The sequence below is a fragment of the Choloepus didactylus genome, chromosome 10, assembly GCF_015220235.1.
Source record: "Choloepus didactylus isolate mChoDid1 chromosome 10, mChoDid1.pri, whole genome shotgun sequence".
NCBI lineage: Eukaryota > Metazoa > Chordata > Mammalia > Pilosa > Megalonychidae > Choloepus > Choloepus didactylus.
In genome coordinates this window covers 100,370,675-100,398,646 of record NC_051316.1, presented here as the reverse complement: position 1 = coordinate 100,398,646, position 27,972 = coordinate 100,370,675, and the positions used below count along the sequence as shown (strand labels likewise).

The 27,972-nt window shown below is 48.6% G+C and overlaps 1 protein-coding gene across 6 annotated transcripts; it reads left to right on the top strand.

Moving 5' to 3' along the window:
• Positions 1 to 27,821, top strand: PTGS1 (prostaglandin-endoperoxide synthase 1). 6 transcript variants are annotated; one of them, XM_037797778.1, is made up of 11 exons: positions 1 to 19; positions 779 to 874; positions 7,580 to 7,696; positions 8,117 to 8,257; positions 8,471 to 8,614; positions 10,618 to 10,799; positions 10,911 to 10,994; positions 12,741 to 12,987; positions 15,456 to 15,742; positions 21,697 to 21,844; positions 23,194 to 27,821. In XM_037797778.1, the coding sequence occupies exons 4-11, from the start codon at positions 8,233 to 8,235 to the stop codon at positions 23,547 to 23,549; spliced, it is 1,473 nt and encodes a 490-aa protein (XP_037653706.1). In that variant the 5' UTR covers positions 1 to 19; positions 779 to 874; positions 7,580 to 7,696; positions 8,117 to 8,232; the 3' UTR covers positions 23,550 to 27,821. The 6 variants fall into 6 exon arrangements, with proteins under 6 accessions (XP_037653706.1, XP_037653707.1, XP_037653708.1 ...); XM_037797779.1 differs by lacking the exon at positions 1 to 19 and adding an exon at positions 608 to 677; XM_037797780.1 differs by lacking the exon at positions 1 to 19 and adding an exon at positions 609 to 677 and having other exon boundaries at positions 755 to 874; positions 12,807 to 12,987.
• The last annotated feature ends 151 nt before the right edge of the window (positions 27,822 to 27,972 follow it).

Sequence of the window (27,972 nt, the reverse complement as noted above, 5' to 3'; positions counted from 1 at the left end):
ATACTGAGGACAAGAGAGGGTGAGTACCTCGTCCAAGGTGACACAGCTAGTAAGCTGTGGAGTCTGGATTTGAATTCAGCTCTGCCTGACTTGGAGGCTGCAGAAGCTCATGAAGAGATCTGTGGCCTCAGAGGACAGAGTCCAGCCCACGGAGGAAGGAAGTTCCCTCTGATGGAGCTGTCTGAAGGAAACCATGTGCAGACCAGGCTGGACTGCCCCTTTTCTAGCCCTTTTTCTTGGGGGATAATGGGGGTGGGGAGCCTCAGGTGGTGTGGTTCAGACCAGCCAGTTCCAGCCTGAGGTACTCTCGGTTCTGCCCCTAAGCCCTGGGAGACCTCAGCATTGCACAGCAGTTCTGCGAGCCTCAGTTTCCTATCTACCAAATGGACGCAATTCCGGCCCACCGGGCTTTTAAAAGATTAAGAGCCTCAAGGATTTCGGGTGAATAATCTCCGTACCATCAATTATACAATAATTAATAAAATGTCTTTGCTGGGACGGGTACAGAGGAAGTGGGCGGTGGCCGAGGTGACAGCTGGAGGGGTGGGGGCGGAGCCCCGAGAGGGGTGGGACGGGGGCGGGCCAGCCGGGCCCAGGCTCCCGGGGCAGTGTAAGAGACGCAGCCCAGGAGCCGGCAGTCTGCGTGCCGCACCCCAGCCGCCCCTGCACCATGAGCCGTGAGTCCGGCCCCGGTGCCCCAGAGCACCCAGGAGTCCTTTCCCCGTTTTGGCAGAGCCTTGAATGCCAGGCTCAGTCCCTCGTCTTTCTCCCTCTGCAGGGCGGATTCTCTCGCTCCGGTTCCCGCTGCTCCTGCTGCTGCTACTGCCACCGCTGCCCCGGGTCCTGCTCGCGGGCCCCGGGGCGCCCACGCCGGGTAGGTGGCCCCTTCCCCGCCCCCGGGAAGCTGCTGGTTCCGCCCCTCTGGCCCGTCCCATTCTCCTTTCCCCTCCAGCGGGCCCAGCCTCCCCTTTCTGCTGGAGATGCCTGGAGAGTGTAGGATGGGACAAGGGGCTGAGTCTGTTAGAAGGATGGGGGTTCTCTGAAGACTGGGGGTGTGGCCTTGGGTAAGGGGCTACCGGGTGTTTTTTTTTTTTTTTTTTGGCGGGGTGGGGGGCAGACTAGCATATCGGGCCAGCTTTGGGAGAAGGGACAGCCCCTCTCCAGACCCCTCACCTGTCCTGGGCCTCCAGCTGTCAAGCCACCTCCGTCCCCAACACTTCCACTGCTTCCTGTGGGGACCTCTTTGGGAGGAAGCAGGAGGTGCAGGGGAAAAGCGGTCTGAGGACGAGTTCCCTTTCTCTGGCCTCTCACTTTCTGTGGACCCATCCTGATTCCCAGCCCCAGGTAGCAGGTCTCTGGTGAGGACCTCGGGTACATTTAGAGAGCTGGGCTGCATCCCTGAAGTTTAATCCTCACCCATGAGCTCCCGATTGCTCACATGGGTACCGTGATGTCCCCAAAGCCACACGGTGCATGGTAGAGGCAGGACTTGAACCAGGGTCTATTTTACTCCAAGCACTTTGCAAGAACTTTCCACCGGGAGCTTGGACGGTTTGCTCCCTCCCTCCTCTATGGACCCTGGGCCCCTTTAGTTTCCATCATCCAGAGGATGATGGGGAAAGTCAGAGCTGTGAAATCCACCCCCCTCTCCACCCGGCCCCCCACATGCATGAGGTTCCAGGTGTGGGATTCAGCTCCCTGCTCAGGCAGCTCCCTCCCCTGGCATACCTCTCTGTGGGGGGTGGGGTGGTAGTGGGGGTTAGAGGTATGGGGGGAGGTGGTGGAAGGGGCAGCCTGTCGGACATAGCCTCCACCATCACCCAGCTGTGTGACCTGGGTCTCCATTTCCCACCAGTAAAATGGTGGTGAGGGTGCATGGGTGGGGAGAGGGGATCTGAGCTTTCTGCTGTGATGTTCTAGGGATTCCATGCTCTGGAGGAGAGATGAAGGATTTCCATGTGAATTGCAAATTAGACCAGGCTTCCTGGAGGAGGGGGTTTGAGTGGGTGGCATTTGGTGAAGTCAAGGAGAAGATGGAGGGTGCTCCAGGCAAGAGTTTGGAAAGAAGTGGAGAAGACTTATATGTCCAGCTTTTAACACTTTACACAGCACAGCTATAGGCATCCACTTCTTTGGTGCTCACAATAGCCCTGCCAGGGAGATGTGTTAGACCCATTTTGCCAATGGGTGTAGAGGGTGAGCCCACTTGTCTAAGACCCGAGCGGTGGCAGATCCGGGGCTGCCCAGGCTGTGCTAGTGTCCCTACTTGTCCCTACTTGTCAGTCTTCTGACCAGCCCAGCACCCCCTCTGAGACCCCATCTGTCCCCATTCAGGCCTGAGGGTGCAGAAGGCACCCCCTCCTCCCACGCTTGTCTACCCATGTCTGCTCGCTAACACTTGTGATCTCCGCCTTTTTTTTTCTTAACTTTTCTACTTGCATGTATATCGTGTTTAAACGGGATTGTTTTTTCACTCCACAAATGTTCCAAAGGGCTTGCTTTGTGCCAGACTGATTGGGATCTGGAGATACAGAGTGGGGAGGAGCTCACAGTCTATGTGGATCAGGACCATGACTGAGGGCAGCTCAGGGGTCTGTGGAGCTCAGGGGTGGGATGAGCATTTACCTCTCAGTGTGAGGAGTTGAGGGGGGCTTCATGGAGGGGGTGACCTGTGAACTGGATGCGGCAGGAAGTGGGGGCACCCTGAAAAAGGTCTTTCAGATAGAAGCAATGGCATGAGCCGAGGCACAAAGGTCTGAACTACAGGAGGAAGGCAGGAGCACAGGGGGCAGTAGGACATGAGGCTGGTTCTGGGAAACAGGGGCCTTTGCCAGGGCGAGGTGCTCAGAAGTTGGCCTGAGGGTAATTGGGAGCAGAAGGGTGAGGTTGGATGGATGGCTTAGGGGGGGTGAGACTGGAGGCCCAGGAACCACTCAAGTGGCTGCTGCGGGGGTCAAGGGAGGAGCAGATGGCAAGACAAATGGGGTGCAGGGTCAAAGGGTTTGGATTGCCTCTGAATTTCCCAGGCTGTGGGTAAACTGAGGCCCAAGCTGCTTGATATCTGCCCCAGGAAGCCACAGCCTGTGTTTAGTCCCCAGAGGGGGTGCAAAGGTGGATCTCCTGGAGATGAGGGTGGCAGAGTCATCGGAGGGGGCAGATGGTGGTAGAGAGTGTTGCTTCTGCCTCTCTTGCAGGGGAGGAGATGGAGTCCAGCTTGGAGGGCAAGGCTGTGCCAGGAGATTCTTGATGCCCAGGTTCACCCCTTCCAGCCCCTGGGTTTGGCTTTCCTGACCAGGGATAGGGCATGACCTGGAGATGACCTGGAGGCTCAGATTTCCACGCCAGGAGGAGGGGCCCTAGGTCAGTTTACCCTGGCACATGGACTGGGTGTGGATAGTCCAGCCTGAGCCAAGGCCTCCCTGCTGCCCTCCCTGCTCCTATCTCCAGCATCGGCTGGGCCTGCAGCCCGAGAGGGGCCGTCCTCTCCAGCTGTGCTCTTCCAGCTGCTGGGCCCCGTTGTCCAGGCCCGGTGTGGTGGTGCCTGGCCTCTGGCTGCTGACCTGTAGGAGCTGGGGTCCCAGGCCTGGCTAGTCAGGGCTATTTTTGTGCTTTCAGATGCCAGGCTCCTGGACCTTCTCTAAATATTATTCTTAGGGGATTTTAGTCCAGCCTCTTCAATGGGCCTTTCTCCCAGACTGCCGCCTCCGCATCCTGGAGGGCTTGGTGTTCCCCTGCTGCACCCCACCCCTGGTCACGCTAAGCCCTGAGCTTGGAGCCATGACTCCTGGGCTGGGGCCAGTGGGAAGGGGACATTGCCTGGCCCAAATCCTTGGAAAGGGTTCTGGAGCCCGGCCATCCTGGACGGTCCTCGTTGGGGTGAACATGGACCAGTCACTGGCCTTTGGGTCCTGTTCACCTCACGTGTAGTCTGGGCGTGCTGATGACCTGCACCTCGGGGTTGTCGAGGGCTTAGTGAGAGCGAGTTGTACATTCTCTGCTGATGTGGCAGGGGCAATCATATTGATACAAATAATGGAGAGGGATAGATTGGCTTCACCCAGAGTAGAGAACAAGTTGGGGGCAGGATGTCAGAGCAGGGCTTCCTTGGAGCCCATCTGCTTTATCCTCATGGGATAATGGAGGCCCAGTGCAGGGAAGGGATTTGCCCAAGGACACACAGCCAATCAGGAGCAGAGCTAAGACATCTTTCCTGAGCACCTACTTGGTGTCTAGCCCTGTTTTAGGTGCTCAGGCTCCTAGTGCTTGCATCTCCCCAGTTGTCTTCCCTCGTGGTCTGTTATACAAGGATGTCCTCCACTGAGCACAGAGCTGGGCTGGTGTGAAAGCATGCAGGCTTTAGGTTAGACTGAAGGAAGACCTCCCTGTATGAATAGTTCTCTGGGCTCTAGTTGTGGCAGGGGATGGTGATTCCTCTGGAATACTAGCTATATTCATTTGGGATTTTCAGGTCTGCCATGAAGGAAGGGTGATGGTTGTTCCCAGCCTGTGAGCCAAGGTGACTTTCCTTCCCCATCTCTTTTCCAGATCCAGGCCTGGGGCACCTCTGTGGGTGGGAGGGGGTGGAGGGTGGGAAGTGGGTAGGGAAAGAGAAGGGGCTTCACATCTTGGCTTTGCAACTTTGAAGCAGTGGGGCATGGACAAGTCTCCTGCCTTCTGTGAGCCTCACATTCTTCTTCTATGTGATGGGGATTCTAGCCCTCTCTCCACCTAGTGGGTGCTGGGAGGAGAAATGAGTGGTGGGTTTGCAATGTCCTGGACTTGGTCAGTCAAAGCCCTGGCGTCCTGGGCCCAACTGTATAATCCAGCCAAGGGAAACTCATCTTGGGGAAGGCAGACCACCCAATCTCCTCTCTGCCCACCTGGCACCCCTGGGGCCTCAGTGGCAGCTGACCGCTTGCTGGAGAGAAATCTTCCTGCCCTGGGGCAGCTGGTGTTTATGGAAAAAATGTGAAGGAGGAAGCAGGGAAAGCTGGACAGCCAGTCTGGGAGGGAGGAGCCTCAGTTCTGCATACATTGCTCTCTCTAGTAGAAGGATGTGGGCGGGAGCTTTGGCGTCTGGAGCATCCGGCTCTGCTGCCTGCTGGGGCAGAGCTCTAGACTTACAGCAGGAGGGCTTCAAGCTAGACTCCAGAGTCCTGACCCCAGCTGGGGTTGGCCAGTTTCCTCACTTCATTTTATTAATTCAACGTGTATTTGTCAACATCTGGACACTGCATCTGGATTCCCTAGCAGCTGGATTTCTCCAGGACCTGGGTTAAGACCCAGCTTTGTGCACAGCTCATGTCAGGGGGAGGAGAAAGATGGGAAGTTGTGGCCTTTGCCCTTGGGGGTTTATGGTGGAGCAGAGCAGGTTACGTTGGAACCCGGCGCCAGGGAGAGGGAGAGCGGCAGGAGCCGAGCGTGGATATTTAGGAGAGGCTTGCTGCTGGGGACAAGGCATTGGTTCAGTCTACCTGAGGGTCAGGTAGTTTTGGAGGAAATGTATTAGCTGGCTAAAGGATGAAAACCTTTCAGCGTTGGGACTAGGAGAAGGGGCTGCCAAGGATGTTGAGCTGGAAGGACCTTTTGAGACCCCTTCTATGACAGGGTGGGAAACTGAGCCCAGAAAAGGGGTGGACCTTTGCCCCTGTGTGCACCGACTGGTGACAAAGGACTTTGTGTGCCGAGTTGGGAGCTGGGCCCAGGGGAGCTATAAGGGCTCCCAGCAGGTGAATCAGACAGGGGAGCGCAGTGCTGTGAGCAGGAGGAAGCAAACGAGGAGAGCTGGGGCAGGGGTGAGGAAAAGGTGAGGAATCTTCCATCGAGGGACTGGATCCCTGCCAGCTAGGGGCGTGATCAGAGGCTCCCCTTGGCATTCCTGGGCTTGTGGAAGGGGAAGCCTGGGGTCCTGCAGGCCCCTTCCCTGAGTCCTGGCTGCCAGGTCTGCCTGGGTCAGCCTGATAAGGCCTTTGTGTCCAGCTTCTTCCCGTTGACCCCTCCCTCCGCCCCCCCATTGTGGGGCAGTGGGGAGTCACCAGAGCTTAAACAAAACTATTTGCATGATTCCTGCTGCCTGTGCGCACGGGTGCGTGCGTGCATGTGTGTGTGTGTGTGTGTGTGTGTGTATGTGTGTCAGTGTGTAAACAGGTGGGGTGCTGGGGGCCTTCTCTGAGGTAGGGGCAAGGAGGCCCTTAGGCTGAGACTGAGGGTCAAGACTTGTCTAAGGTTGTGTCCTAGGATCGCAGTTCCCTGAGGTGACCCAACTTTCATCCCAGGCTGCTGCCCCCTCCTTTCGCTACCCTTTTGACCCCCAGTAATCACACAGAGAATAGAAGTTCCCTGCAATGTTGGCTCTGAGCCCAGCTAAGGAAATACGTGTGTTGGCAGAGGGGGCCTGGCATTGGCTGTGAGGGGCTGGAGAAGGAGCCTCCTGCCAAGAGCCTGGAGTCCTGGGGCTGCAGGAGCCCCTGCTCTGCTCTGTGTCCTGGGCCAAGTTGCCACCTCTCCCTGAGCCTCAGTTTCCCTAGCTGAACAGCATGTGAGGGCTCTGTGCTGGGATATGGACTTGAATGAGCTCTAAGGACTCTCTAATTTTTGTGTTGGGAGAATCACTGAGGCAGAATCGATTTGAGCAAGGGGCCATGGTCGGTGAGACTGGGTTAGTTGCAAGGAATAACCTCCTTCTAGGGGTTTGTTCAGGAAGCAGAGGGGCTGATGCCAGAATTTCCAACCACTTCTTTCCTCTTCCCTTGGTCCCTGACCTTCCTTGGGATCCAAGTCTGGGTCCCTCAGGAACTGGGGCTGAGGCAGCTGAGACTAGGGGATCACCCTACCTGCTTCAAACCCACACCATCCTAGGGTTCTGGAAAACTTCCTTCTGTGGACTTGACTGCTGAGCTTGTGAAGGTGGGGTGGAAGCGAAGGGATGGCACTTGTGGGTGACCCCTCTGGGTTTCCTCGTTTCTGGGCTTGGTTTCCCTGTATGCAAAGTGGGGACGGTGAAGCCTGCTGTTCCCTTCCTCCTGCAAAAGTGGAGGGATGGGTGGGAGGCTTCATTTTCCTAGTGTCCAAGTGCTCAGGGCTGGGGGGCTGTGAGCTGGGGGAACACCCTCCCCACCATCTTTGTCCCTTTTCTGAACTGCACAAACCCTGCCCTTTGCTGCGGGGCCCTGACTTGGCAGGAAGCGAATGATCTAGAAGCCTGTGGCTTCGGTGTCTTATCAGCTATTTCCAAGCCTCTGATGTCATAGCTTGGGGTCAGCAGGGACCCCACTCTGGTGACAGCAGGGACGAGGGGGGTTATTTCCCCTTGAGGCCTGAAGTGGGCAAAGCTGGAGATCCAGAGCAGAGCCTGGAAACAGCAGGGTTGGGGGATTTATGCTGGTAGCTGGGGGAATAGCTGGGGAAACAGGGAGGGCCCTGAGGGCAACAATGAAGTCTAAATAGGGGACACTCAGTAATTAAGGCCAGAGCCTGAACTTGAATCCATACCCCTGGCCCCCCATTTCCCCATTGGGGGCAGGATAGGGATCCAGGGATCACCCAAGAATGGTCTCTGATCCCTGTTTCTCACCCACAGTGAACCCCTGTTGTTACTACCCCTGCCAGCACCAGGGTATCTGTGTCCGCTACGGCCTTGACCGCTACCAGTGTGACTGCACCCGCACGGGCTATTCCGGCCCCAACTGCACCGTCCGTGAGCTGACCTCCAGCCCCCTACCCCACCCCTTCTCTCCTGGGCCCCTCCTGCTCCCATGGGCTCCTCCTCTCGGGCCCCCACTTCCTGCCCTTGTCTCTGGCCATGGCCACATTCTCATTCCTCGCCTGGCTCTGACGCTCCCAGCCCTGGCTCCGTCATGAGCTCTCACTCCCAGGTGTGGGCTCTGTGGTGGGTCTTCACTGCCCAGCCCTGACCTCATTCCCTGGCCATGTCCCTTGTTCTCATTTTTGGTTCTAGCTCTGTCATGTCATCCTCCCCAAACCCCAGCCTCCCTCCCCATCCCTTATGCGTGACCCTGTTCCCTCCTGGCCCTCACCCCCAGTTCCCACCTTCCACTCCGGCGACTGCTGGTCCAGCCCGGACTGCCTGACTGAGTGGCTCCCACTGCCCCTGCAGCTGAGCTCTGGACCTGGCTCCGGGTTTCCCTGCGGCCCAGCCCCTCTTTCCTCCACTTCCTGCTGACGCATGGGCGCTGGTTCTGGGAATTTGTCAATGCCACCTTCATCCGTGACATGCTCATGCGCCTGGTACTCTCAGGTGGGTGGGGAGCAGGGTCCCTCTAATCTGAGGAGCATCAGAACAAGATGGCCGCCGGTTCTCAGGACTTTTGATGTCTGATAAGGGCAGTGGGTGGGGAGACTCTGTGATGCCAGATAAGACAAGTCTCAACTCAAGGGTGGGGGGGGAGGGGATGTAACTGGGGGTGGGGGGTGGGAACCCCCTTGTCATCATTATTTTCACCCTCTGCAGCACGTTCCAACCTTATCCCCAGCCCTCCTACCTACAACTCTGCACATGACTACATCAGCTGGGAGTCCTTCTCTAACGTGAGCTATTACACTCGCGTTCTGCCCGCTGTGCCCCAAGACTGCCCCACACCCATGGGAACCAAAGGTAATGGAGATGGGCTGGGGCTGGGGGCTGGGGGCTGGGCCTGGGGATCACAAGAGATTTGCAGTTCTCCTTTTGGGGAAAAGCAGGTAGAAGAGCAATTATTGACCCAATTCACAGATGGGTGGGCCAAGGCAAGACTTATGACGTATCCAGAACTAGATATATGACATATCCAGAATGAGGACAGGAAAGGGCAGTGAAGGAGCTTGCCCAAGGTCACCTAGAAAATCAGTGGCAGAGTCAGACTAGTGCTTTCATATTTCCAGGTTGCCGCTTTGCCTGAACCTTGCCTTCTGAATGAGGTGGGACCCTGCTGGTGTGGGGATGCCTTGAAAGTTGAGAAAGGGGAAGAAAGGAAAAGCTTGCTTTTTATTGGTTGCTAGCTTGGTGCCTGTTGTTTTACAGTTGTAAATGGTTTCACATGCTTCATCAGGGTAGGGTACAAATAAAGGCATATTTATATTTTTTCAGTTGCTCAGAACTCCATGTCTTCTCACTGGCAAGGGTCTTTGTCCTAAGGCCTTCTTCCTACTCCATCCATATTACTTCTAATAACCTGGTGTTTTACTCCGTTCAGAGCCATCAGTTCAGCTTTAAGTACAGAGAGGACAGGAGAGGCTGATCAGCCCGCGGTTGCCATAATTTTAGTTGCTACCACATGGTGTCACTGTTGAATGCTGGTTTGTGCAGACCCATGGATGTGTGCTTTTGTAGATTCAGAATCTTGCATATGTATTGAAGTCCCTACTTAGGCTTCAAGGGTATTTCTCTGATGGTTTGCACTCACGTGTTTAGCTACTCTTTGCAGAACATAATCATTGTCAGGTCTAGCAGAGTTTCTGGACTCTGCCAACACTTTGCTGGAATCAGTACTTAACCAAAGTCAACCTTAGTGATGATTCAAGGTTATGGGCATAGACCACCCCTTCCAAATTCCCTTTTGCTGAGTTCCTTTTGGAGTGATTGGTATCCTTTTCTGCCAGTGGAATCCAGTTGGACATCCTAATCCAGAGAGGTTCTTTTAATCTTGAACCTTCAACATTGGTCCTCATAAGAGGTAACATGAGGGGATGCTTTTACCAGAACATAAAAAATTCTATCATTCCTTTTGGCTAGGGCATTGGGTGCTAACTCCTCTGACATTTATGTAATTAAGGAAGTCCTCTCAAGTGCTTATTCTCTGACAGATACCTGCTTCCAGATGACTTCATGTTTTTATCCCAGACATAGAAAGATTGGCATCATTTACAATGGGTCAGAAAACTACAGCCTACATGTCAAATTCAGCCCACCTCCTGTTTTTGTAAATAAAATTTTATTGGGAGACAGCTACACTTATTTGTTTACATCTTACTAGTGGCTCCCTTCATGCTAAACAGCAAAGCTGAGCAGTTGTGATAGAGACGGGATGGTCTGCAAAGCCTAAAATATTTAATATCTGGCCTTTTACAAAAAAAGTTTGCAGACCCTTGATTTAGATCCTACCTCAATAGTACCCTGCCACGCTTAATCATCTCATGTAATCTTCATATCCACTGTATAAAATAGGTATCCTTTGCCCTATTTTACAGATGAGAAGTTTAGGCTCAGAGAGACCAAATGACTTACCTGCGTTCACACAGCTGGTGAATGGCACAGCCAGGTTCAAACACAGACTGCCTTGCCCCAGAGGAAAGTATAAGGAATCCCACATACCCATCTCCCAGCTTCAACACTTGTCCATAAGTTGCCAATCTTATTTCATTGGTTGCCCTCCCACCTTATTTGTTATGGAGCATTTTAAAGCAAAGTCCAGGTCTCATGGCATTTCACCCATCAATACTTGCAGGGTCTTTTGTTAAGGAGGAAGGCTCAAGGGGCCATCAGGTGGGAGGGAGGTGGGCCTGCAAAGGGTGCTCTTGGCTTCCTGCTTGGCTTTGTTGGCCGGGTGATCCCGGAAGGTCCCAGTATAGGAAGATCCAGACGGAAGGCAGCTCCTGCTCTTTCCTATCTCCTCCACCCAGGGAAGAAGCAGCTGCCAGATGCTCAGCTCCTGGTCCATCACTTCCTGCTCAGGAGGAAGTTCATACCTGACCCCCAAGGCACCAACCTCATGTTTGCCTTCTTTGCACAACACTTCACCCACCAGTTCTTCAAAACTTCTGGCAAGATGGGTCCCGGCTTCACCAAGGCCTTGGGCCATGGGGTGAGTACACATGAGGAGTCCAGGACTTCTTCGGGACCTACCTTGGCACAACAGGTCATTGCTGGTGGGGCAGGACTGGGTAATCCGAGTGGACCATCTCTCTGTCCACAGGTGGATCTTGGCCATATTTATGGAGACAATCTGGAACGTCAGTATCATCTGCGGCTCTTTAAGGATGGGAAACTTAAGTACCAGGTAGCACTGGACCTGGGGGTGGGGGTGGGAAGGGCCTCCCAGGATCTTCCCTGGCACAGGCCGTGGGGGGTCCTGGGTGGTGTCCTGAGAGGGCCAGCTGCAGGAGCTGGTGGGTGTGCTAGGAGGAGAGAGAGTTGGGGGCAACAGGAAGTCTCTGGGAGAAGGTGCCAGGCAAGAGAGGCAGACGGGGAGCAGATATGGCCTCTTGTGTCCTCTTGGGAGGTGGGTTTTGGGGGCTCCATAGGACATGGATGTTCCCAGGCTGCATTTACTTATTCAATTATCCCACTACAATGTCCTGGCACAGGTGACAGAACAAGGAACATCATGGTCATGGGTCCTGCCCACAGGGAGCTCACAGGGGCCACAGACAAAGCTTCGTGAAGGCTTTTTTTCTCAACCAGAGCTGTCCAATAGAAATATGATGTAAGCCACATATGTAATTAAAAGCTTTCTCGTGGCCACCTTAAAAAAGGTAAAAAGAAACAGATGAAATCCATTTTAATATACACACTGTATCTAACCCAATATATCTAAAATATTATCATTTCAATATGTAATTGTGTGAAAATTAAGATATTACACATTCTTTTTTTACTGCTAAATCTTTGAAATCTGGCATGTATTTTATACCTACAGTATATCTCATTTTGCTGCTAAATTTTCATTGGAAATGCCTGATCTGTATTTAAATTTCATAAAATTTACAGTTGAAAAGGTAGATTCACCTACCTAGGTTGTTCTAAACGTACTTAAAAGTTTTCCAGTAACTGAAGTATCCGTTTTTAAATTTAAACTTAGATGAGATGAAATAAAATTAAAAATTCAGTTCTTCATTTGGTTTGGCTACTTTGCAAGTGCTCAACAGCCACATGTGGCTGGCAGCTACCACACCAGACAGTGCAAAACCAAACAACAAAAACAAGAACAGGAAGTCTACAGTTGAATCTTTAGGGCTAAACACAGTCCTTGACATACAGTAGGGTCTCAATGTATGTTTATCAACTGAATGAAGAAACTGCCAAATAATTAATTGCATATGTAATTAGTGCCACCAAGGAGAATCTTTGGGGCCACAGAGTGTTCAGAGGATCAGGAAGGCTTCCCTAGGAAGTTATGAATAAACCGAGAGCTGCATGAAGGATGAGCAGGAGGTAGCCAGGAAGAGAGGGAGAAGGGCTTTTCCAGGCGAGGGCTTAGCACGTGCAAAGGCTTGGGGGTGGGAAGCAGCTTGGGTGACTTAGAGGGAGTGAAAGAAGGGGCGTGTTGCTGAACCTAGAAACTGAGGATAAGAATGCATCCAGATGAAGGTGGAGACGTCTGTGGGAGCATTTTGAGGATTTTGGAATTTCTGCCAAGAGTAGAGGGAGGATCTTAAACATTTTTAAGTCAGGGTACTTATTAGATTTGTGGTTTTTTTTTTTTTTTTTTATTTAAGTGGATTCTTTGGCTGCATTGCAGAGATGGACTGTCATGGGGTAGGAGTGGACAAAAGGAGCCCACTTCTGGAGGGGATTCAGGGTGGGAGATGAGGGTGGCCTGCACGAAGGTGGTGGTAGTGGGGATGGAGGAAAGGGGGCCAATTTTAAAAGAGATTTAGGAGGTAGAACCAAGAGGCCCTATTTAAGGATGATGGAGCAGCTGCCCTGCTGTGACTTGGGAGTTGTAACTAGGAGTGGGAGGGTGTCAGCCGTTGGCAGGTGCAGGCACCCTGCGCTCAAGTTGCCAGGTGGCCCCATCCCGTAGGTGCTGGGTGGAGAGATGTACCCACCGTCTGTGGAGGAGGCGCCCGTGCTGATGCACTACCCACAGGGCGTGCCTCCTCGGAGCCAGATGGCTGTGGGCCAGGAGGTGTTTGGGTTGCTTCCTGGGCTCATGCTGTATGCCACACTCTGGCTGCGCGAGCACAACCGTGTGTGTGACCTGCTGAAGGCCGAGCACCCCACCTGGGACGACGAGCAGCTCTTCCAGACGGCCCGCCTCATCCTCATAGGTGAGGATCCAAACCAGCCGACCCCAGACGGGTGGGCTTGGGGACAGGGAGTTGCGGTCAGAGTCCTGGCTCTGCTGCTTAGTATGAGAACCTGAGAAGGCTCCTTCACTTCCACGAGCCTCAATTTCCAAATCTGTACATCAGGAATAATGATGGTTGTAAGGATGTGTTGAGATGATGAATGGGAAAGCAGCTGGCACAGAGCAGGCCTTCAGAAAATGGGTGGCCATGATGGTGGACTATTAGCTGGGTGATATAGAAAATTTGACTATCCACTCCAAATTTCAATTTCCTTGTTGTATTGTACCCAGATGCATGCAACAACATCCCCAGTGTGTGCAGAGCCAAACCCCAGCTTGCCCAGCCTTCAGGAATCCTCACGTTTCCTACCCTGTGTGCATCTGCCTTTCTGGAATTTGGAAGCTTCTGAGTGACTCAGGGATAGGATATTTTTATGTCCTCCACGGGGGGCAAGTCTGCATCCTAAAATGTCAGATGGTTTCCTGCCCAGTAGCTTGGCCCCAGACACCCTTGTCCAGACTACGTTCTTTCTGAGTCACCAGTAACCACCTTCCCCCATTTCCACCCATCACTGGGCATGGCTAGTCCCAATTATAGTGCCTGATTCACTGGAGCCTGGAAGAGTCAGGCACTGAGGACAGGAATGGACTGGAGAGGAAGGAGGAGCTGGTCCTGAAGTCCCAGCACTGCAGAGAGTTTGACCAGAGAGGGAAATTCTATAGCCAGTGGCTGCCCAGCAAAGTGAGTGACCCAAGGCAGGACATACTAGGGCACTGTACATCCAGGTCTTCACTTAGCCCTTCCCAACAACCTTATCGGCCAGATATGATTATCTTTGTGGAAATTAAGATTCAGAATTCTCCAAGGCCACCCAGCAGAGACAGACTTGAAACCAGGTCTGGCTACCACCAAGTTCATGCTACTTTCTACCATGTCATAAAGGGAGCTCTTTCCTGAGTGGCGAGGGGTTTCTTACTTTGCCAGGCTGCTATGACAGATACCCCTCAGGGGACCAGTGTAACAACAGGAATTTATTAGCTCGTGGGTTCAGAGGCAAGAAGTCAAAAATCAAGGTGTTGGCAAGACCATGCTTTCTCCCTGCAGTCTAACGTTCTGGCACTGGCTTGCTGCAAACTTGGGGTTCTTTGACTTGCATCACTGACTCCTGTCACATGGCGATCTCTCTTTGTGCCTGCTCTTTTGGTTTCATCTGACTTCTGGGTTCTCCCCGTGGCCTTCTCCAACTTCTGGCTTCTGGTTTCTTCTCTTTATAAAGCCTCCAGTAACATGGAGTAAGACCTACCTTCATTTGGTTGGGCTATACCTTATGTAAAAATAGCATTTCAAGAAGTCCTCTTTACAATGGGTTTACACTCACAGGAAAGTGGTTAAGACTAAGAACATGTTTAAATTGTGATACATAATTCAGTCTACCACTAGGGGTTACAAGCTGCAGTCTGATCTTTCGTGATGTGCAAGTGTGGGGAGGGGATTCTCCCCTCATGCCTACACTTAGTACCTGTACTTCTAGCAGACATGTATGGACCCTGACTGTGTGCCAGGCCCTCTGCCAGGCAGATTAGATGCATTTGTTGTGGACTCCTCACAACCATTATTATCCTACTGCTATTAAAAATATTTTACTGATAAGGAAAGAGATTAAGTACTGTGGTAACATGTTAACAGTGGAGCCAAGATTTGGACTCAGGTCTGCTGGTTCCTAAACTATTGGCTCCAGATCAATTTGCAAAAATCCAACTTGTCTGATGGCCAATCAGCCAAAATATCAGTTTCTCTTAATATCTAGCTGACCAGCTTTCATTTTGTTATGGGTTGTTCAATTTGCTTCTTCCTTGACACTTCACTGTTATAGATGGTTAATGACAGGGGAGAGGAAGAAATCTATTCATAAGAATTCTTATATATAAGAACATATAAGAAATATATCTTTTCAGATATATTGGGTACTAGGTTCTCCTTATGCCTCAGTGGCACCTTCTTCAGTAGCTGTCAGAGTGGTCTTTTCAAAGCCCCTCACTCACTGAGGGGTTAGCATGCTGCAAGCTCTCATTAAGCAAAGCTTCCACTTTCCCATCTTCTGTGGTCTCTCCAACCTCTTTTAATGGCTGACTGACGGTGATCACCAAAGAGCCACAAAACCAGTCTTTAGATGCCTTCTTTGCACGTCCTGCTTAGCTTGGCCTAGAAAGCTTCTTTTGAAACATGGGAGTGGCTGGTCTTGTCTTGGGATCTCAGTCAAAACTGAGACAGAAAGTTCCATTTTGGCATCCTATTACAAAAAGACAAAGTGGAAAGTGGCCAACTAAAATTTAAAATAATAATAACAAGAAGAAAGAAGTAAAAAACAAGAATCTCTTTTTCCATGAATTGACCTGCTTCCCAAGCCTCTGTGCTCTGTTGACCCTCTTCCATCCTTCCGTGTGCAGGGGAGACCATCAAGATTGTAATCGAGGAGTACGTGCAGCAGTTGAGTGGCTACTTCCTGCACCTCAAGTTTGACCCAGAGCTGCTCTTCAATGCCCAGTTCCAGTACCGCAACCGCATTGCCGTGGAGTTCAACCAGCTCTACCACTGGCACCCGCTCATGCCCGACTCCTTCCGGGTGGGTTCCCAAGAGTACAGCTACGAGCAGTTCTTGTTCAACACCTCCATGCTGTTGGATTACGGAGTCGAGGCCCTGGTGGATGCCTTCTCTCGCCAGGGTGCTGGCCGGGTAAGCCTCAGAGGCAGCACTGGTTAGGGTGGGTAGCTCTGGGATCCCACAGGCCTGGGTCCGAATCCTGGTTTCCTCTTCTGTAAAATGGGGATGGTGATTGTGAGCATTCCTTAGTTAATTCTTTGGTTCCTTTGTCCATTCAACAATATGCCAGGTACTGGGGTTATGGTGGTGAACAAGACAGATATGGTTCTTGGGTACTTGTTCTCTTGTAGCTTACATCCTAGAAATAAATAATAGTTATACTACTGCTAACATCAGTTGTTCACTTACTATGTCTTGGGCACTGTGCTAAGTGCTTTTCTGATATTATCAAAATTGTAAGAGCATGATAAGAACCATAATACTGAAAGCCCAGGGTGCTCTGGGAGCTCAGAGAGGAGCTTCTGACCCAGATTTGGGGGATCATGGGTATGGAAGTGATGCCTGAATGGAGATCTGGAGAACGAGTAAGGGTTTGCCAGGAAAAAGGTGTCTGGGAGAAGGTGGCATTAGTGGCAGGGGATGATTGTGTTCCAGATAGAGGGGACAGCATGGGGGCAAAGGCTTGGAAGTCAAGGCGCATGGTGATTTGAGAAACAGGAGGACATTCAGGGTAAGGTAATTTATGCAGAAGTGCCTGGTGTATTAAATCATAGGCCTCTTTCCCTGGGATTCCTAATCGATGCCCTCCCAGGTCCCTTTCCCCTGAGTTGGATGCTCCCAGCTCCTTCATCCTTGCTCTCTGGCTCCCTCATTTCACCCTCATTCTCTTGCTTCTCTCTAATCCTTGTCCCTGAGCTCTATCCTGAAGTTGTGGTACCATATAGATTTAGGTTTCCTCCTGTAATTTGACTGCACTTAGCATGTGCTGCCACCAGTGGGCAGCTGCTGGCTGGTTTATGGTTTCTGTTCTTTGTGGGACACAGAAGTGAGCAGAGACAATAGCATTTGTGTGGTGCTGTGTGGCTTCCAAAGCATTTTCAAGGAATGACCAGGATGATGTGTGTGAAAAGGCCCAGGATGGTACTTGGGTCAAGGCAGAAGTGTGACAGAAGTGTGTTGCTCTCAGGATATGGAAAAGAGTATGAGAAATAATAGAGCAGAATTTCCCCTAATGTTCATCACTTATGGCTAACATCTTGGGGATTATTATGTAACTCACTCCAATAACTGCTTTGCATGCTTTGTCTCATTTATTTTACTATAATCCTACAAGATAGGTGCTCTTACTTTTTCCATTTTTACACATGAGGAAACTGAGACTGAGCTCAGGTAACTTGCCCAATGCTTCATAGCTTTGGTTGAGCCAGGACTGGAACCAGATTCTGCTTCTTTTGCTCTAAGGTTCTTGTTTGCCTGCAACAATGTTTTTCCTCTCTCCCTCCTAATTACACATTCTCTACCTTAAACAGAACTTTTTCTTAGGCATTAACATTATAAATTCATCTTGAGCAATAGCGCTTTCTTGAGACCAATGCTGCTTAACTGTTATGCATCAGAATCTTTTTCTGGAGCCTTCTTTATATCATCAGGTTGCCTGGGTTTTGAACCCTATTTTCCTTCCCTTCACAGGAGTTAAACTCTAAGTTTAGTTAAACCATGGTTTTCTGGGAAGATTTTCGCTAATGACCTTTCCCCTCCAGGCAAATTGGCAGAAGGAAGAAGAAAGAACAGATGTGGTCTGTGTTCCTGTGATTGGCTTTATCTCTTCTGAATGGAGGGACTTGACACTTTGCTCTTACCTTCTAGTTCTGAGTTTCTGCTTCCTAGTAGTGGTCAGTTACTAGGGGCTCACTTTTTTTTTTTTTTAATTTTATTTTGAAATAAATTCAAAGTTATAGGAACAGTTGCAAAAATAATACAAATCCCATACACAGAACTCCAGCGTTCCCTGACCCCCCTGATACCCTGATCCACTAACTTTAACATGTTGTCACACCGCTATTTCTTTCCCTCCCTCCCTCCCTCTCTCTCTCCCTATCTATCATCCATCATCTATTGCTCTGTCGTCTGAACATGAGAGCTAGCTGCACACATCCTTGAACAAGCACTATAATTCACATATACAATTTCCATGAACAAGAACATTCTTTTATGCAATCTCATTAAGCGCAGCTAAGAAGTACAAGAGATTCAACAATAATATAGAGCTTACATTCTATATTTCCTTTTCCTTATGTCTCAACTGTGTCCCTTTGAGCCTCTTGTCCTCCATCCTCAGATCCCATCCAGGGTCATCCTTAGCATTCAATTGTCATCTATTTAGACTGTCTTTTTTTTTTTTCTCAATTGTGGAAACATACATACACCCTAAATCTTCCCATTCCACCCCCTCCCTAGCATTCCATTAGTGGATTAATCACATTTAGAATGTTGTAATGCTATCACCTTCCCACTATCCATTACTAGAAATCTCTCTTCACCTCAAACAGCAACCCTACACTCATTTCTTAACTCCCCATTGCCCCTTCCCCCATTTCTCTTAACCCATACTCTACTTTTCATCTCTACGGTCATATTCTCTGACAATTTCTTTGTGTTTACTGTGGGGCTTAAAATTAACCTCTTAAATCCATAACAATCTTGTTTTTCTTTGATACCAACTTAATTTCAATAGGACACATAAACTATGTACCTATACTCCTCCATTCCCCCACCTTTATATAGTTCTTGTCAAAAATTACATATTTTACATTGAGTTCAAAACCACTGATTTGTCATTAGAGTTTGTGTATTTTATATCATGTAGAAAGTAAATGAGTGGAGTTACAATTCAAAAATTGTTGACTTCTATTTGTATTCCACTGTGGTCAGAGATTGTGCTTTGAATATGTTCAACTGTTTTTTTTTTTTTTTTTTTTTTAATTTCTTGAGGCTTGTTTTATGTCCCAGCATATGGTCCATTCTGGAGAAAGATCCATGATCACTAGAGAAAAATGAGTGTCCTGGTGATTTGCGTTGTAAGGTTCTATATATGTCTGTTAAAATTCTCTATATCTCTTTCTCCTTTCTTTGTTTCTCTGTTAGTAGGGCTCCCTTTAGTATCTGAAGTAGGGCAGGTCTTTTATTGGCAAACTCTCTCAGCATTTGTTTGTCTGTGAAAAATTTAAGCTCTCCCTCAAATTTGAAGGAAAGTTTTGCTGGATAAAGTATTCTTGGTGGGAAATTTTGCTCTCTCAGAGTTTTAAATATGTCATGCCACTGCCTTCTCGCCTCCATGGTGGCCGCTGAGTAGTCACAACTTAGTTTTATGTTGTTTCCTTTGTATGTGGTGAATTGCTTTTCTCTTGCTACTTTCAGAACTTGCTCCTTCTCTTCAGTATTTGAGAGTCTGATCAGAATATGTCTCAGAGTGGGTTTATTTGGATTTATTCTATTTGGAGTTCGCCGGGCATTTATGCTTTGTGTATTTATATTGTGAGAAGGTTTGGGAAGTTTTCCCCAACAATTTCTTTGAATACTCTTTCTAGACCTTTACCCTTCTCTTCCCCTTCTGGGACACCGATGAGTCTTGAATTTGGATGTTTTATTTTATCTATCATATCCCTGAGATCCTTTTTGATTTTTTCAATTTTTTTTCCCCATTCTTTCTTTTATTCTTTCATTTTCTGTTCTGTGGACCTCTAGGACACTGAGTCGTTGTTCAACTTCCTCTAATCTTGTGTTATGAGTATCCAGAGTCTTTTTAATTTGGCCAACAATTTCTTTTATTTCCATAAGATCTTCTATTTTTTTATTTACTCTTGCAATTTTGTCTTTATGCTCTTCTAGGGTCTTCTTTATGTCCCTTTTATCCTGTTCCATGGTCTTCTTCATGTCTTTTATATCCTGTGCCATGTTTTCATTCCTCGATTGTAATTATTTGAATTAATTGTGCCAAGTACTGTGTCTCTCCTGATATTTTGATTTGGGTGCTTGGGATCAGGTTCTCCATATTGTCTGGTTTTATCATATGCATTAAGATTTTCTATTGTTTTTGGCCTCTTGGCATTTGCTTTGCTTGTTAGGGTTCTTTCAAGTTGTAAAAAAAATTACCAATCTAATTTTTCAGAAATACAAGTTGATGGCGTAAACTTTCTCCAACTAACCAGCAGATGGCGTCTGCGAGTCATCTATACTGCTCAAGTCAGTTCTCCCCAACTCTGTCTCTGTGGTGTGTGGGGAAATGATTTTTGTGGGGTTCAGTTGGTGAACTCAGTTTGGGTTTGTTGTTAGAGCTGTCTGCCCTGAATGTGGGGCATGTGTCTGGGTGGTTAGGCAGGCAGGGCAGCTTTAATATTCAAACCTCCCAGGTGTTCCTGGAGATTCAAGGCTGTTGCAAGAGTCTAAGCCTTCATTTCAGTTTTGCCCCAGATTTTCTCTGTCACTGACCCACAAACCACCGGCATTGATGTAGTGTCCCTGGGTTTTCCGAGCAGGCACCCCTTCTCAGCTGTGATCTTCCAGAACCTCTGCTGAGGGAAGGCTGTGCTATTGCACTAGTGTGCATCATCCCTCAAGGGAAGCCCTGGGCTGCCGGGCCGTGCAGGGGTGCTCTCTGCCTGATGCAAAGATTAGCCTATAATTCTTGACTGGTGTAAGTTCTGAATGAAAGGCAGGTAGTAGAGCTGGGCCCCACCCTTTCCTGTTACAGAAGATAGACGCCTTAGGGGGAGATCATTAGCATTTCAATGGTCTCTCTCTGCCTGTGCCACACCCGTCTGGGTCACAGAACTGGGAACTGAAAATGGCTGAGGCTTTCTCCACTGGGTCAAAAAAGGAACAGAGCTAGTCTGAGGCGACCCTCCGGCTCTCCAAGGTCAGTCGTCACCCAAAGCCTCTGTCTACTTGTTGGGGATTCATAGCTTGTAGTGAGCAGTTCACACTCGCTAATTAAAACCCAAGTTGGAGCTCAGCTGAGCTTTATTCGCTTGCTGGGAGAAAGCTTCTCTCTGGCACCACAAGGCTTTGTAACTTGGGCTGTGGGGGAGGGGTCTCCCGATTTGGATCTGCAGTTCTTACTTACAGATTTTATGCTGTGATCTCGGGCATTCCTCCCAATTCAGGTTAGTGTATGATGAGTGGGCGGTCACCTTTGTCCCCCTGCAGTTATTCTGCATTATTTACTAGTTGTTTCTGGTTTTTTTTCAGTTGTTCCAGGGGGACTACTTAGCTTCCACTCCTCTCTATGCTGCCATCTTGGATCCTCCGGGGCTCACTTTTTAAATATTAGATGCTCAGTAAATTTTTTTGAATCTCAATACTATGATACAGAGAATAAAAAGCAGTAAAAACAGGTCCCTTAGCAGGATCCCTTAAGAGATAATCTCTGTTCTGTGAACAAACCTGATTTGGAGAGTGACAAACATATGTCAGCTCTGCCAGAACATAGTTTAAAAGATATCTCAGGAAAGCCATAGAGCAGATTTATTAACTGATCCTTCAGTTCTTGGACCCCCAAACTAGTACTCTCTTCCATTCTTCTGTTCCCATCTGTTGTTGGTTCAGAGACCTTTCTGCCCCTCCAACTTTCCTCTCCAGAGATAGGGCACCCTCTACATCTGCTTGAGCTCTTGGCTGTGGCAGTGCTGGCCTTTGCAGAGTCCTAGCTGCTGAATCTAATAGTTCCTGCATTCTCCTTAACAGGGCCTGTGTGTGTGTGTGTGTGTGTGTGTGTGTGTGTGTTTGTGTGTGTGTGTGTTCCCACCTAGATTCAAAGGGTTGGGGAAGAAGGTGGGCCCCAGAAAGGTTCTCCTGGCACGCTCCACACTTTAAAGATGAGGAAGATGAGACTCATAGGGGGTGCCTGAAAGCATGACAGTGGCAGATCTGGGGCCAGATCCCCAGCAATGTGACTTAGGCTGAGCCATGCTCTCTGTTCTAGCTCAGGGAGGACTCCTGACCTGCAGTCCTTTTCCTGGGGTCCTAACACAGGCTCTGGGACAGTCTGGCCTGGCTCTCAGACTACAGCTGTGCTTATCTTTTGGCAGATCGGTGGCGGCAGGAACATAAACCAGCACGTCCTGCATGTGGCCGCGGAGGTTATCAGGGAGTCTCGAGAGTTGCGGCTGCAGCCCTTCAATGAGTACCGCAAGAGGTTTGCCATGAAGCCCTATACGTCTTTCCAGGAGCTCACAGGTGAGCAGCTCTGTCCTGGACACAGCCTCTGCCCTTGAGGGACTTACAGTAAAGTGATACACAGAGCGAACACACTTGGACAATGTATGGTGGCATGCACTGTGTCTGTGAGAGTGATGAGGGGAAAGGGATGTTGGAGTAAGTAACCCGCTCAGGGAGAGAATGTGGTTTTTCAGCTGGGTTTGCAGAATAGATGGAATTTTTCAGGTGGAGAATAAAGAGAAGGGCAATTTAGGGAGAGGAACAGAAAGTACAAAGGCACAGAGGTCAGAAAGAAAACACCTATTTGGAAGAACATTAAGTGGTAGGTGTGGCTGGAGCAAGGGGCATATGTGGATGATTAGTGATGGGAGGTAGGGGCCAAATTGGATAGAATATTGGATATCATTAAGAAGAGTTTGGGTTTTATTCTGTCTAATGGTTCCTAAATGCCTATTTATGGATCAGCTGCATAAGAATCACTTAGAAAACTGATTAAAATGACCAAATCCCAGATGTCTCTCCCAGAGATTATGATTCAGTAGGCCAGGGTAGTTCCAAGAATCTGTACATATATATATATATATATATTCACGATCCCCAGCTATTGGGCAGTCACACTGGGGATCCCTTGTCACAGATAATGGGAGTCATTGAAGGGTTTTGAGCAGGTATGACCTGATACAGGACTGCAAGAGTTCATGGAGGAAGGACTTGAGGAAAGTCCTTCAGGAAAGCTCAATGTCTGCATTCCCTTGGTAACTCTCTGAAAATGTCTCACTGAGTTGGGCAGTTCCTGGGACCAGTGGATAAGTTCCCCATAATCCTGACACAGCAATATTTGGGTTTGCCAAAGAGCGCTCACTCTTTAATCTCCCGTGATAAACAGTCTAGAGTGGCAGAAAGAACACTGCCACTAAATCTCCATGTGAGCCCAGACAAGTTACATTACATCTCTGAGCTTCAGTAGAATGAAGAGGCTTGAACTAGTTTAAGGCCTTAAAACCTGCCTGTGAAGGAAGTAAGATGGGAAGCATTCTCCTGTTGTAAGATCAGGTAGTGAGGGCCCAGAGAAGTGAGGTGAGTTGCTCCTGGTCACATGCTATTTTGTGGCAGATCCAGGCCACTTGACTTTTTCCTTAGTAGCACATTCCTTCCTTAGATCCAACCCTGGAGGAAGATCAATCTGTGCTTTCCTTCCTGGCCCTTTGCCCCAGTGTCAGCTGGGCTAGATTTTATGCATGTGCTCAGTTGCTCAAATTACTCTTCTGGAGTTCCTTATTCTCCCCAGGTAAAGGTGGATGGGGAATTTTTCCCTCCCGAGACTTACCTTATTGGCACCGTGGCTCTGACCTAGCTTCTCTTTGTAGGAGAGAAGGAGATGGCAGCTGAGCTGGAGGAGTTGTATGGAGACATCGATGCCCTGGAGTTCTACCCGGGGCTTCTTCTTGAGAAGTGCCATCCAAACTCCATCTTTGGGGAGAGTATGATAGAAATTGGGGCTCCTTTTTCCCTCAAGGGCCTCCTAGGGAATCCCGTCTGTTCTCCAGAGTACTGGAAGTCCAGCACGTTTGGTGGTGAGATAGGCTTCAACATTGTCAAGACAGCCACGCTGAAGAAGCTGGTCTGCCTCAACACCAAGACCTGTCCCTATGTTTCTTTCCATGTGCCCAGCCCCAGCCTGGACCACAGGCCTGGTGTGGAGTGGCCACCCAGAGAACTCTGAGGGACAGGGCAGCAGCATTCTAGAGGGTGGAGCTTTGTGCTTGTCATTCCAGAATGCTGAGGCCAGGGTTTATAGTCTTAAATGTTGGGTTTCTGGTTTGACATCAAGAGTGTTGGAGCTGACATTTATATCTTGGGTCCCTCACTGATTATCTCGAATATTGTGTTTTTGTTTGTCATTCTAGAATGCTGAATTCCTGTTTAATGATCTGGAATGTTAGGAGTAGTTCTCATTTGGCATGTCAGAACATTGGGCCCCTAGTTGACAACCTAGAGTATCAGATTTCTGGTTGACTTCTAATATAGGCATTCTAGATGTAGAACTCATGATTAAATAATCTAGAAAGCTAGGAAGTTTTTTCTTCCATTCTAGAATTCTGGGTGGTTCTCCAGAACATTGATTTTTCTGATTGGTGATCCAGAATTTTGTGTTCCTGGTTAATGTTCCAGAATAGTGGCTAGTGTGTCAGATCAGAACTGATGTGAATGTCTAGAATGTTGGTTTGATTAAGTTTCCTGTTCAATGAGATATCCAGAAAGCAGGAGAATCTAATGTACAACAAGAATGCATTGCCTGAATCTGTGAGGATGCAAGGAGATGGGGTGTTCTTGGAACCCCCACTTAGACCCTGGTCTGAGGATGTGGGGAGAATGATTGGGTGTTTTCTATGCCATTGGTTGGAAAACTCCAGAGCTCAGTCCCCATCCAGATCTTGAGGTTTTCTCATGAGGCTAAATAAAGTTCTCTTTCCAAAGTTGCCTGCTATGTATCTCTTTTGGTCCCACCCTCACAAGCCGAGGCAACAGCGAAAGGGCCTTTCTCCTAGCCACAAGCTAGGTGTGATAGCGGTTGCAGCATGAGACTTCCCACTGGGATCCCTGGAACCTTTCATGGTGTAAATGTTCACTGTTGATGCTTCATTTCTCCTTGTGGGTTAGGCATTACCATTTCCAGGCTGATCTCTGAAAGTACACAATCCCCAAGTACACGTTCCATTCCCACCATCTGATTAAAACAACTTCCTCCCTAACAGAAGGTACAACATAGATGAAAGCCATGTGGGGAGGAGAGCACTTACTGTGTGCCAGTTTTACACTTTTAATTCTCATTTATCTTCACACCAACAGTACAAGGTAGGTGAAATAATCCCCATTTTAAAACCTAGGTGGTTAAGTAACGTGCCCCCTGGGTGCCAACCAGGCTGGAACCCAGGTCTGAGTGTACAGCTTATGCTCTTTGACAGTCCAGCTTTCCCTGTTTCCTGGTTTGATTCAGTGCCAGGCCTGATCTTGCCTGTCTGGCCCAGGGTCAAATGCAGAAGAATGGGATGGAACTGTGTAGCCTCCACTTTACATGCATGCTGTTCATTAAATCACAGATATTTATTTTCCTAAGTGCTTACTTCATGCCAGTTAGTTTCATTGGTTTGGGGACAGCACTGAGTACTCAAGACAGAAAAAGCTCTGTCCTTATGGACTTCTTATTTCAGTGGGGTAAAACAGACAATAAGCAAGAAAACAAAACAAAACAAAAAACTCAATAAGATAAATACAATGTGAGTGTGACATCCTTTCTAAGCCACTCCACTCTGCTCTCTCCTGCTTCACTCTGGAGACCTGAGATGGAGCAGCAGTGATTCTAGGCTGTACATCCCCTTTTCCCTCCAGTCCTAACACTGAGAACATCTCCCCAGCCAAAGGGCTCCCCATGGCCAGCAAAGACAGAGGAGAGGACAAAGGGGTAAAGCAAGAGGCGAAAAGGGAAAGGGCCCATTGTACTCCATAATTACAGGCTTAGAGTTCCTCAGAAAGAATGATGGTCCAGAAACAATAGGAGAAATCAGGTGCAGGAGAGGGTCATGGGAACTAAGTCTACTGTCCTGCAGTCCAGAAAATCCTTGTTTCTTTCTTAGTTGGCTGGGGCTGCTTCCAGCATTCCTTCTGGGCACTGTTGAAGGCAGAGGATGCTTGCTCTGATGTAGAAGAATCCTTCAGGGTTCTGGAATTGAGCTTGGTGTATCTGTGTCTTGTTCTTGCTTGCTCAGTATCTATTCTGCCTCTTCTGCTAACACCCCTACTTTGTCTGAGAATCCCCAGGCCCCCATCATTAATTTCAGTCTTGGTGGGTCTGTCAGTGTCCTTGTCCTGGCCAAGGAGGAGGCCTGAGCATCAATCCCAGCCAGTCAGACACTCTGTCCTTGTAGTTTGACTCCAGAGTGGAGTTACGTGGAGACTGAAGATGGCGGGCTGTGATTCCTACACATAGCTGGTCTCTCTGAAAAGATTGTTAGTTCCTGCTTCCAGTATCCCAGGGGCATCCTAGATTCCTGGCCTTCTCAACACCTTAGCTTTTCCTTTCATCCTGGGGTTGCTCCATGAATTCTTCATTTGCTGAAATCAGTCAGAGTTGGTGTGAGTTGCTTGCCAAATCCTAATGGGTGCTGCCAAGAGGTTGTGCCCTGAGGTGCAGAAGCAGTATGGTGGCTTTGGAGAGAATTTTAATCAGGGAAACACAATTAGATCTTGTTTTAGGAGTGCCCTGGGGTAGAATGGACAATAGCCTACAGCAGGAAGACTTGGATGCTTGCAGAACAGTGAGGAGGCTGGGGCCAAGCAAAAGACTGAGGGGAGGGGAGGATGGATGGAGTCCAGGGACGTTCCTCTCTTAAATGCAGGTGACTAGACTGGGGGACCGTGTTTTGTATGAAAGCCTATGTAGGAAATTTTACAAATGGAAACTTGTTGCAAATGTACCAAGCTGACCTCTTTGGAGTGAATGATCTTGATGTTCACAATATGAGCATTCCTGGTGTTTTGATTTGGTGGGTGATTCATTCAGGGCTCTTAGTGTAAACAATGGAACCCCCTCCCCCCACCCTGCCCCGGCCAGTTTAAGCAGGAAGCAATTTATTGTAGGACATTGCGTAGCTCACGGAACCACTGGGAGAGCCAGGGAATTAGACGGATGCTCATCCCCAGAAGGAACACCCACTACCCCAGTGAGATGCCACTGCTGCCACCAGGCACAGGCATCTCCAATGGCACCCACTATTGTGGCCCCAAAAGTTGGCTGCTTCTACAGCTAGCCTTACTAGAAAATGGTTTCTGAGTGGTGCCCCCTTCCTCACTTTGCTCTACTTAGAATTAAAGTCATCTCTAATGCACATCTGATGGGTGCAGCCTAGCTCACGTGCCTGTACTCCAGCTCCAAGGGACGATGGGAAGATGAGTTTTCCGGCTTGTACGGAAGGGACCCATAAGGGGGAAATTCCCCATCCATGGGACGGAGGGTCAAAGGGGCTGGGAAACGTGAAAAATCTGTCCCAGTGGATCCGAGTTTTCTTAGTCCTGCTTTGACTAGGTGGGCCCCTATCCATGGAATATCACAGAACATCACAGTGATGCCAATGTTGACCTGGTAGCAGCTAAATATAATTGCAAGCAAAGAACTGAAGAAGTGAAATTATAGAAGAATAGCAGAGATGCAAAGGACTTTAGAGTACACGTAATCCAATCTTCTAATAATGTCTGAGTAAGAAAAATGTGACATTAGACACTCCTACAACCCACTTTTCTATTTAATTAGGCTTTTCCTATAAAATGGACTTTTAAATTAAAATAGCTATGTGTGAATGGCACTAAAGATTACTAAAACTTAAAAGGTATTTTTATGGGGCATTATTAGAGATGCTATAATGAAACACTTTTCTCTCCATCTTACCTGTTATTTGTGTTTAATTTAAATTTGTTTTTCTCTCAGTCTTAGTCGAAAGACTACTTTTACTCTCAATATTTATTCTTTTAGTCAAATGGGCTTTTGAGATGCTTGCACAACTTCAGGCTTGGTATTTTGGGTTTCAGGACAGTATGGCAGTACATCTCTCCTCTCCCTTGGGAGTATAATATGCATATAATAAAGAGCATTGATCTTAAGTGCACAGATCTATTAATTTTTACATATGTATAATAAACCTAAGTAACCACCAAATGAAGACATAGAACATTTCCAGCACTCTAGAAGGCTCTCCTGTGCCCTTCAAAGTCAACAACCCCCTACACACAGCTATTATTCTGACTTCTATCACCATTGATTAGTTTTGCCTTTTCATGAAATTCACACTACTGGAGTTGAACAGTATGTACTTTTTGTGTCTGGCTTCTTTTATTCAACCTAATGTCTGTTGACATCCATGTTGTTGTGTGTATTGGTGGTTTGATCTATTTTATTTGCTGTATAAGTATTTTATTGTATAAATAAACCATGATTAATTTATCTAGTCTGTTGTCGATGGGCATTTGGGTTGTTACCATTTTCTGGCTATTATGAATAAAGCTGCCTCTATGGCAGATGTTGGCTCCCATAAAAAGGCTCTATTTCAAACATTATCTTTTAAACATATTTATTATGGAAATGGGTTTCTGTT